General features: G+C 44.3%; 1 protein-coding gene across 2 annotated transcripts in view; it reads right to left on the bottom strand.

The window, feature by feature from the left end:
• The window catches only part of FRMD1 (FERM domain containing 1), a 30951-nt gene that overhangs the window by 4323 nt on the left and 15289 nt on the right, over positions 1 to 11339 (bottom strand). The window contains exons 4-12 of one of the 2 annotated variants that reach the window (XM_053974546.1): positions 10694 to 10770; positions 8877 to 9063; positions 6557 to 6712; positions 4182 to 4247; positions 3905 to 3973; positions 3541 to 3715; positions 2310 to 2645; positions 2041 to 2169; positions 1240 to 1319 (exon numbers count right to left, since the gene is read on the bottom strand). In XM_053974546.1, coding sequence (XP_053830521.1) covers positions 1240 to 1319; positions 2041 to 2169; positions 2310 to 2645; positions 3541 to 3715; positions 3905 to 3973; positions 4182 to 4247; positions 6557 to 6712; positions 8877 to 9063; positions 10694 to 10770 — 1275 coding nt within the window. The remainder of the gene's footprint in view (positions 1 to 1239; positions 1320 to 2040; positions 2170 to 2309; positions 2646 to 3540; positions 3716 to 3904; positions 3974 to 4181; positions 4248 to 6556; positions 6713 to 8876; positions 9064 to 10693; positions 10771 to 11339) is intronic. The other variant, XM_053974547.1, reaches the window with a different exon arrangement.

Raw genomic sequence — 11339 nt, 5'->3', positions numbered from 1 at the left:
AGAGGCATCATCTTGCTACACAAGCCTCTATGAAGGAATTATTGACCAATTGAGAGTATTTCCAGCTTTAACAATTGTATTTTTTACTTGCTCTGCCTCTTTAATAATCACCTGTTAAATGCTAATATTAAGGCTAATTTCAAGAATATAATTTTGAAACCAAGACACTTTCATTAGCATTACAGAAGACTTTCTCTCAGTATCACTTCTCTCACTGCCACAGGAAGGGAATTTAAAAACTACCCTGAGGAAATGTGATGCTGATTCAGCTGTACTCCCAGGAACAGGAATACGTTGCACTGTCTAATCAACTCTAAGGCAGCATTTAGTTACATGGCCTTGTAAGGAAGATTTTGACAGTTTTCTAAGGAGGCACCAAGTATGTGATGCACTAAAGTGGTAGCCAGGTCTTTGCAATCATATAGACAGTCCTGTGTTGAGCAGAACCATTTTTATAAAACAGATACCTCATGATCATTTAACAGCATAAGCATGATAACAGCAGTAACTTTAAAAACATCACAGCTTTAAGCAAGATGCCTACTTCCAGCCATGAGCTGTTAAGTCTTCCACTCAAATAGAGGAATAAATTCATTATGATTTCTACTGTACAGTCTTCAGCTTTGGAAAAAATAACCAAGATTTTGTTCAAATCTCCTACAGCACTTAATGGACTATTTTGCAGATAAATGAAAATTTCTTTAATTTTTGACTGGGTCCAGAAAGAAACATGCAAAATTAAAAACAAAGTCCTAAGAAGTGATTGAAATCCTTGTTATGAGTTTTAGAATTCTCTCAGCACGTAAGGCAAATTTCGATTAAGAGAGGGAAGAAAGAGTAGAGGTACTTTTTTTGTGGTTTTTGTTTTGTTCGACTGGGTTTTTTTCAAAAAACCACAACATTTCTACTGCAGTGGGTACAGCTATACTTTGAAAAGAAGTCTTAAAAAGACATTTTAATAAGCTTCTTCCAAATATAATTCCTTCTGTGACGTACTTTGCCAAATATAGTTTGCCTTTCTCAAATGTTTGATGAAAAGAAAACCTTGACAAAGACTTCAGTACACACAGACTATAATCACACAAATGATATAACAACTAGAGCTTGAGCATCTGGTTTTGTTCTGATGTAAGCTACTTCTGGCTTCAAGATGATCAAGTTTGCAACTAGACCTCATTACACTAGACCTCAGTTCAATGCTCACACACAGACCCTCCTGCTGAGCAACCTCTTCCTTACCTGGTGAAGGGATTCCACACTTTGGCCTCTCATTTTGATTAGTGTGACTTGCACCACAGACAGAGATTCCTGATTTATAGCTGCAAAGGAGAAGCAAGAAGTGAAAAGCATTGCAAGTTTGAGGTTTGGTGGGCTGAGGAAAAGGGAAGTTGTTCTCACAGGCCACATTCAAACAGTGGTAACCTCTTAAGACAAATATACATCATTAAGCACCCTTAGTGCTCCAGGAGTTTTGCTCACAAATACTCATTTTTGGCCGTAAAGATCAATGTTTGAAAACTTTCAAGAAAACAGTTTCTTGCCAATTTATCCCATTTTCACCCTTCTTGCTTTGCTATAAAGGCTGTATATATTAAGGCCAGACAACTCCTGCATAAACCCTGTTGCCTAGCATTCCCTGTATCACAAGCCACAAAACTTTACCTAAGAATTCCTGTGACCATCCCATTATTCTGCAGTTGAGCCCCTTGGCTGTTTTGTGGCATACAAGATACTAAAGCATATTACTTCCCTAGAAAAGGTTTACCTCAATTACCTTTTTGTCATTAACTGAAAATAAGCTTGGCACATTTAGAGAAGGGAGACTTTGAGGAGCACAGAGGAGAGCAGCACTGTACATACAATACAGAATGCTGGCCTGTAAACTCTAGATGAGCTGCCTGCAAATCCTGTTGCAATAGGGCAGTAAATAGCACTGGCAGCTGTTTAGAAGGAGATAAGAGTTTTTGTAGATCCCTCAGATTATGCTTATTGCTGGAGCCTTAAAGAACGGCATTGAGCAGCAGCAGAAAGCCATCTCACCTTGGCAGCTAGCAGCATCTAGAGGCAGGGATTCAACAGATTCTCCCACAGTGGCCTCCTCTAACTGGTCTCCCTCTAAAGGCTCATCTACAGGCATCTCCTCTGGCTCATCTACTGCCAGCTCAAGCTCTAGGAGGAAGAGAGCAGCAGGAGAATGGTTAGCATTACACTTGTGCTCCAAGCTGCTGTACAGTCTCTTACTCCCTGCCCTCCTGCAGGAGGAGACAAAAGTTGGCTTAGAAGTTGCTCCACATATCCAAATTCTTTACCATCATCCTGAGTGTCATCTTCAGCCCGCCCTTTGCTGCCACTGTCAATGCCAGAGCTACCGTAGCTGATGGTTGAGCTGCAGGATTTCTCTTTCCTGTGCACCCGGTCAATGCTGAAGGGCTCATCCACCGACATTTCCACAGACACGCGGTGCCTGGAGTCAGCCTCGATGCCCGAGGTGTGGGAGCTGCCGTGACTCCCGGTGGACTGGCGTGAGAGGCGGTTATCCCTGCGGCTGCCCCCGCTGCTCCCGCTGCCACGGGAGTTCTTGTCACACGGGTCCAGGTCCATGTCTAGAGTGTCACTGATGTAGGACTCCCGGTAGCGCTTCTTCTCTGAGGAAGAAAGAAGGGAGAAACCAGTAAGAACTTTAAGGAAGGGTAACAAAATATATTTGGGAAGTTCTGTTGGCATCAGCCAACAACTAAGCAACAACCGCTGCAGCTACTGAACAAATACAGGGACAGCTTTGTATGTTGTTTGCTCAACAGATGGATGCTCAGGTGGTTGTAAAAGAATTAGTCATACTCGCAGTAAACCCAGCATCTCCTAAATTAGAACAGGCAGGTAGAGGCAGTTATGATACAGAAAACAGTAGGTTTCAGAGTGAAGGTCAATAACAACAAAGCAAAACAAAAGCAAACGAAAAAAGGGAATTAGTGAAATTCGATGCTCAGTCTTCAAAATCAGATGCACTGATTGGTTCTTGAAATACCCACCACTACATGAAGTCAGCTCAGAACAAGATTCCTGTGGCTGGTATTTAGTAATGATTTATTATTTCTCCCATGGCATGTATCTGCTGAGGGTGGATTAAGACATCCAAGCGACACTAACAGACACAAAACAACCGAGGGCTTTTTGCCCAAGGCACTTGATCAGTGAGCCTTTCTACAGGTGACTGGCATGTGCCACTGGTTGCACCCACACAGCTCAAGGCCACTGCTGTAACCCCACTGACGGGAAAGACAGGAGCCACTTGAAAGGAGATATCCCTCTAACTGCTCTCACACAAACACAATTTCTGATCACAGTCTACAATGTGGGAGCCATAAATACTTCTTAGGAATGGCCTTGAAACGTACCTAACACCTCTGCTTCTATTACTGGCTCCCCGATAAAGCAGAAACACCATTAATTAGATGAGAGTAGGCACCATGAAACAACAGGAGAGACTAACACACTGTACTCTTCCTCTTACTAAACTCACTTGGGTGTTCCCTAACATACCTTCAGCCTCCTCCAGTTTTTGGATCTGCTTCAAAACTGGCTGAATATTCAGAAAGAGCCGGTGGCTGTTGCTGAGTAGCTGCAGCAAATGGCGTGACCTGAAGGGGCAACCCGTGTAGTAAACCAGTTTCCGTGCAGAGGGCAAACCATCTGGCTGGATTTCAAATTTTTTCCCCTGCACAAAGAGGAAAGATGCCAAAGAAATGAGCAAGAGCACATTTTCAGCCACACAGCTACCAGAGATAGCTGTGGTCTCATGCATGCAAGTGACAGGCCCTAACGCAGCAGCACAGGCAGGCCGACAGCTCTGCCACGTCCCAGGCTGGCAGCCACTGGCAGATGGCCTCCATTCCATCACACTCACCAGAAATGCCAGCTTCCCGATGTGTGACCAGGGAAAGTCGTAGAGGAGCTGGCGAACGTGATTCACCTCCTGCAACACATCAAACTCAGAGTGACACAGGGACTGGCAGGTACAGGGTGGAATCAGCGATGTGCAAAGAATTTGCAAACAACCAAGAATTTGAGATATGTGGAGCCTGGGGTTTGCAGGGGAGGCAGAGGAGCCACGGTGAGGGGGGAGGACAGGGAACTGGGCAGAGTTAATGCTACACCAGAAGGCTTTCACAGCAGTCTGTTACCTGATAGATGTGCATTCCTCTCAGGGTCAGGCCCAGGATAACTGTCGGTCGATCCTCCTTCTTATCCTAAAAGAACAGAAGAGTCAAAGGTTAATCTACAAAGACCACGCTCTTGTTCTGGCACCTACTGCAGGAGAGGTAGCAGGACTCCTCATCACACAGATGCCATCAGCTCATTTGGTTTTTATTATGTTTGTTAAGTGCACCTTGCCTTGTTGACCCCTGAAATACCTACACCTAAAATCCCCTCATGCTGGGAGGCTCAGGCATTTCACCAGCATATGTCCTAGTTGCCCTGGAACAGGGAATCCTGTAGCTTTAGTGATTTGAGAATGTGGACAATTACTGTTCTCAGAGGTACCTTGTAAACTCTCTCGTAACCACATGCTGTCTCTGCTGTCCCCATGAACATACACCACTCTTGCTCTCCAGCTGACAGAGAGCCCAAAACAGAAGGGGAGCCCATTCCCCTCTCCTTGCCACAGCACGGCTGCTCCCATCCAGGGATTTGCTAGATCTTAGATGTCCCTTGGCTGGGGGGGAGCTAATCAGTGCCCAGTTACTGAGACTTTCATTCTAACATTCGACCTTGGTGTTGGGAGTAGGTGGTTTTACATGAGTTTTATTACCTGGGTTGAAATACTATCTGACTTTTAACTCCTGCTGCATCTTGGTATGACATACTTGGCCTCTATTCAGATTCTTTTGCTTGAAAACCAAAAAATATCATAAACTAATTCTTTCAGCTTCTCCTAACACAGCAGAGTTAGGGAGGGGAACACATGCATTTTTTTTGTTAGGAGGAAAAGTAGAGAGAAAATGTGGGGGTAAAGATGTATGAGCTCACAGAGCTCAAACTTAATGTCACAACATTCTCTCCTTATCTGGCTTGCAAGGCAAAAGTCTTATGCCATCACATTACCTCCCCCTTTGTCCCTGGTACCATCCATGTCTTCAGCTCAAAGTAAGAAAAATTAAAAAATAATAAGAAATATTTTCTGCCTCCTAAGGACAAAGAGCTTTGTAAATCAGTATTGGTCTGAATGACAGATACGGGGTGTATTGTGTTTTCTTTTGCAGCTCCTAACCTCAGTAGAAGCCATGAGGAGGGTGTTAAGACAAAAGTGGCTGCTTTTGAAATCTCAGAGCAATCAGAACACTAACACCTTCACCTGGCACCCCTCTGCACTTGCTCAGGCAATCTGTGATGCAAGCATCACCTAGGAGGAGCATCTCTCACCACAAAATGAGATAACTGTGTCACACAGCAGGAGTAAGACTATTAAGGATCAAACAACACATGGAAGAGTACATGATGCCTAAATCCTAAATTCAAGTCAGACAGGAATTTAAATATTAAGAGCAACCAATTTCACAGCCTTGGTGTTTTCAGATATAAAATGTATCATGTCCTGCCAGCTGGATTTCTTATGGCATTCAAGTGTAACTAACTCTCTTCATGACTGCATCACTAACAGCATTAAGAATCAAAACAGAGAACAGAAGAAAGGTAGGTGAGCATCTTTGGTTTGCAAGCAAATAAGCCTGGACTACTGATCAACATTTATTTTCTCTAGAAAATGCATGTTTCTTCAGTAACTAGAGCTGTTAGAGATGTTGAAAGTACATGTATACTTCCCAGACATAATTGCCACTGAGCACAAAAACCCAAGAAGCTTAATTATGAGTCTGACAGAGGAGAGTATCTCCATTTGGAAAAAAAGCCTAAGCCATTCCTAATTGCATAGGCAGGTTTCACTCACATAAGTGGAACAGAAAACTTCTCATTAGTCCCATTTCTAGATCTAAACACTCAGCACATGAAAATGAAGCACCTTCTGTATGAGCAGGTTTGGGTAAGGAGTCTAACAAGGAACAATGTAGGAATTCAAAACTGCCAAGAAAAGCACACAGCTGAAAAAACGCCAGCCACTCTGGCAGGGTTGGAGAAGGAATGGGATACAAAAGTTGGAATGACTCAGTGTCACCTTCAGTTATTACACGACATTTGTGTGAAAGCTGGCCGACCTCTTGTCATTATTTCAATGAACTACCACCAGGAAAAAAAAAGGCTTAATTGATTCTCTGGTGCAATTCTACTGACAGGCAGGGACAAATATGAAGTTTTGCCATTCCTGTGGCCAGTTCCTTGGCTGAGGAACAAAACTAGATTCCAGCTACAGCTGTATATTGGTGAAGTCTGTATATTGGACTTGTTTGTGGGGACAGCCCTCATTTGGTTGAGCATTTTAGATTTGTTTTGCCTCTCTAAATCAGAGGCAACTGTCCCTCAAACAAACAGAAAGAGAAAAATGCCATGGTGCATTCAATTAATGATGGGAGAGAAGTTCAAAATAAGAAGCTCTTTGTTTAACCTTCTGCAGCCTGTAGAAGTGGACAGGCACATCTTCCAGCAGGCAGGACTCTTTAATGAACTTCAGCACCGCTTCCTTAGCGCTCAGGCCTTGCTGTTCTCTGTGCATCTCTGGGGCATGTTTCAAGATGTAGTCGCTCCCCCTCTTTGCAATTATCTAAACCGCAAAGAAAACAAACAGGTCAGCAACTCTTCAGCAATCCCCATGAGAGGCAGCTGTGATCAACAACACAGCAGTGGCTGGAGGTGGAGGACGTTCATATATTCCCTCAGGATGTTGGTCTGTGTTTGCTTCTACCTCCCTGGAGGATAAGTATTTAAAACAACCCAGATGACACCGATGTCTCCAAACAGATCCTAGTGGCAAAACTGTATCAGACCTAGACTACAGAGATCGTGTCAGCCTTTTTCACTTTTAAGTATTGGAATTAGTTTTCCTAACTCTTGGTATCCATAAATGTCTACGGGCAGATAACAAATACTTCTCTGCATGCCAACACAATCAGCAGCAACATCTCTGTTGAGGCAGAAATACTAGGTTATCCTTTTAAGACCAGAAACTACACATTAGGCTTATTTAGCATTTCCATTCTCAAAAGGGGTGGATAACACTATCTCAAGGTATTTTTTTATCTATTAGGAGTGGTTGGCAGGCATGTGGCTTCACTAAGCAGTAGGAAAAACCTGCCCTGGGCCTTTTGCTCCTGACCTGCAAGTGCCCAGTTCCCATGTTTGCCCACATGCCCTCTCTGTACAAAGGTACTGGACAGCTCAGCCCTCTCCCATACTCAACTGCTTCTTTTCAGGCTGTGAGTGGCAGTGACAGGTAAGAGGGATGACTGGCTGAATTCACTTCCCAACATTCCCCACCAGCAGGGGCATTTGAAACTGGATTGCACCAAGTACCTGAGAACATCCTGCCAGCAATAACCTGTCCTGGCACAAACCAGGACTCCATCACCACCCAGTTCCCACTTACATTTAATATTAAAGCCCTTGCTTACTCTGTTTGCTAACACCTCTGCATGCCCTGCCAGATTGGTTGCCCTCCTACGAGGAAGGCTGGCCTTGGTGGAGGACACTATTGATGCCATCAGCTGTGCAGTGTCAGCAGAAAGAGATGTGCCAGATCCACGCTTCAAAGCTGGGTGGGTCAGCCCAGGGCAGCAGTGCCTCTCCTCACTGGCACGAGACTTGCGGCAGCCCTTGGCCAAATGATATGAAGCACGTGTTGAGGGAAGTGATTGTGTTGGAGGAGGAGATTGCTCACTATCTCCCCATGGGAGCCCAGGGGCAGGGAGAGAAGCGTCCCCATGCCTGCCAGATTTTGCTGTTTGTAATAATGTAATAAATCATCCACATACTTGCTTGGGGTTTGGCTCAGCACAGGTGAGCAACAGTCTGTGATAAGCCCTTTAACTGCCTCAGAAACAGCACACAAGACCCACCATTTCCAGCCCTTTGTTGGCTACCTCTTGACAGGCACTCTGTAACAAGGAACGGCATGGGATGATGGTGGATTGTCTGGGAGAAAGGCACACTGCTGCACAGCAAGGCAGGCAGGCTAGGATTTGTGCATAAAAGAGACTACTGTCTTCAAGACAAGTCTGGTCACTGATCTGAACCTCTTCCCCAAAGCAGAAGACAGCGCCATCTTACAGGGGAGATGCAACTTGCCTGGGACAAGCAGCCAATTAACAGAGTCTTAAGTAATTTGCTTTCATTTGACCACTAAATCAGTTCTTGGTTGTAAGTCCTGAAGGGCACAAGTCACATGCACATGCTTATAAACAAACATGCAAATGCTTACTCTTTCCTCTTGCTGCACTTGAGGCAGAGATTAATGACAAAGCAAGCACCAGAGGCACTGTACGGCAGTATTACCCCATAGGGTTTGGATCTATCCATCCCTGAGGCAAGCATTACAGAGAGGGGAACAAAGGGAAATAGACTTGGCTTTGCAGCCCTGAGGTTTTCTGGAGAGCTTGGGTTGTGCAGATCTTGCTGGAAACACACAACCCTTTAAGCCATAGAAGAATTAAACAAAGACATCTTCACTGTCAGAATTATTCATGTGACACCAATACATTTCATCACCAAGGAAGGATGTACCACCCACCTCATTGAGCCCAGGAATGTGCACTTACATCCAGTGGAAAGACAAGAGATCTCCTGAGGGACCTTCAGGGTGATACTCTACCCATCTGCCTGATCACTGCAGTGGGAGATGGGGAAGTTGCATGGCTGCAGTTTGGTACCACCTTGGCATAGCTCCTGCTGTATGCATGATCTGTTGACAGAAAGGTTCCCCCCAAACTTACCCATTGTGGGAAATAAGCCTGAGGTTCAAAATATTTGCCAGCATGGACCTTCTCTCTGTAGTTGCCCAAGTCTGCCTGTAAGCTGTAGGCAGCCAGCAAGAAGTAGATTTCTTCTTTGTGGTTGCAATGAGACATAAGTACTTGCTCTTTGAGATGGCAGTAGTAGAGCTGCCGTGCCACCTTATCACTGCAAGACAAAGGCAAATCTACTTCAAGAACAAAGTTCAGATAAGGCCCCTCAAAAACACCATCCTGCTGAGAAGAGGGATTAAACTTTGACACGTCTCATGTGTGCCAATGCCACCCTGATACAGTTGTGTGTATAAGGAGCACCAAACCAAGATCAAGGTCTTCTCCCACTAAGTGTTGTACAAACATGAGAAATAGTAGCTTCTATCTTGAGAAGCATGAGATCTAAGAAGTTAGGGCAGAAGGTAGATGAAAGAAAAATCACATCACACCTGTTTTGGAGACTGACTACAATCAAGCACTTCTATTTCCCTGGAAAGCCTGTAGCAGCCAGGAGAGTCAACTCCCTTGGACTCTCAGTCCTATTTCTTGCACACCTGTCCTCCTTTTCCCTCTAAACTTGGCACTGCTTTTTGTTTCACCTTGCCTTAGGCTCATGATAGTTCTTAACAGCGAACTCCCTGCAAGGTAGATCAAAAGACACAGGAGCCCTGGGCTTGTTTTTGTCTTCTTCCTCAAGTTGCTAAACAGGGATTTTCTGATAAGCACTAACTATGGCATAGCCTTGATAACCCACACACCCCCTGTCCTCAGAGATCACGGGAAGCCGGCTGCTGACACGTGCATGTAGATGAGGTGCTGGACACTACAGTCTGCTTGTAAAAGTGTGTAAGTATAGTTTAAAGGGGGCAGATAACTATCTCTGCGTGGCTCTACAAACCTCTCCAATTAAATTACTAGTGCAAGAGAAATATGCCTGTGATGGTGGAGGATACATAACTCGGGAGTGGCAGAATGATATGTAATCTCTCTTTGTACAAAAAAAGCAAAATGAAATGAAAAACACTTATCAGCCAGACAGACTCCATAAGAAAGAGTCCCCTGTATCCAAAAGTGAAAGACTATGGGAAGAGAAAACATAGAAAACCACAAGCTTTGCTCAAGACAAGAATGAATGCCAAAAATTTGGTAAAGATTTTAATCCACCTAAATGATCTCAGCTCTTGGCTTCCCCCAGGGACAGAGCCACACCAGAAGTGCTGATGTAAATTAACTCTGTCAGTTGTTCATTTTTAACTACCTCATCCTTTGTTCTGTACCATGGGTGAGAGTGGTGCTGTTTTGAGTGCAGCCCATATTCCATGTGAATGGACTACAAATGAAAAACTCTAAGTTATGAAGTGATTTCTTTGTCCATGTATGAAAGTCCATTTCCAGGAGTAGACCGCACAGAGCACTGCTCAAATACAAAAACCAGATCCAAAACATATGCCTTGGAGTATAATAACTATTTTTGGTATATTCATCCGGTGCCTTTCATACAACCAAAAGACACAAGCAAAAGAGTGCTAATCATGTTTTGATAATGTCATCATTCAACCTGCACTTTCAACACAGATGGAAAAGCAGTCACAATTTTCCTAGGGATATGGAGTATGATTCAGGCAGAAAACATTCATAGCTGAGTAAGGACATCTGTGAAGGTCTTAAAAAAAAATTCAAGCAGATTTTTAAAGCTTATTTCAATGAGTTCACAGAGATGAGCTTAACAAAGAAACATTTTTCTTTCATTTTAAGAACACACTGAATAATTCAAAACACAGTAATTACCACAGAAGAGATCTTACCCTATTACTCTTCCATTTTCTACGTAGTATTGTACTCTAAAGAACGCAACAAATGGAGGGCTGAATTTCTCTGTCCCCTAGAGCAAAGACAGAAGACGAATTAAATTATGATCAGCATCCAAAATTCCTGTTACCCTCTCTGGTAATGTTCTCTCCTCTGAAATTCACTCCTCATACTGCTTTTCATTTTCTACTCTTAGCAAATTTTAGGAGAGAGTCTGACTGTCTTGGAGGCTCATGACAATGAGGCATCACAAAACATTCCAACAGGTTGAATGAAAAAATCTCCTAGGAAGAGCAGAAATTTTTTGGATAGGAGGGATGAGCTGGTGTAAGAGTCCCAGTGTAGCCTGGGGACACCCAAGCTGGCCCAGAATTACCTAGCTCAGCACCTGGCAGCACATTTGTGCTGAATACAGCAAGTCTAACCCAGCCTCCCTCAAAGCACCAGGCAAGGCAGCAGTGCAGCGTGCCACGCTGGCACAGCCGTGGCGTTTCCAGGGCACTCCTAGGAGCACCCATCCATCCCTGCACCACAGCACATCACCCAGCACAGGCACACGTGCTCAGCAGTCACTGCCTGCGGCTGACTGCACCAGCCTGGTACCAGCTCCGTGCCTTTTGTTTGGCAGGGCTGCTGGTTAGT

Source organism: Vidua macroura, chromosome 3, assembly GCF_024509145.1.
Source record: "Vidua macroura isolate BioBank_ID:100142 chromosome 3, ASM2450914v1, whole genome shotgun sequence".
Taxonomy (NCBI): Eukaryota; Metazoa; Chordata; class Aves; order Passeriformes; family Viduidae; genus Vidua; species Vidua macroura.
Note: the sequence above shows the minus strand (reverse complement) of the source record. Positions and strands in the feature narration are given on the sequence as shown.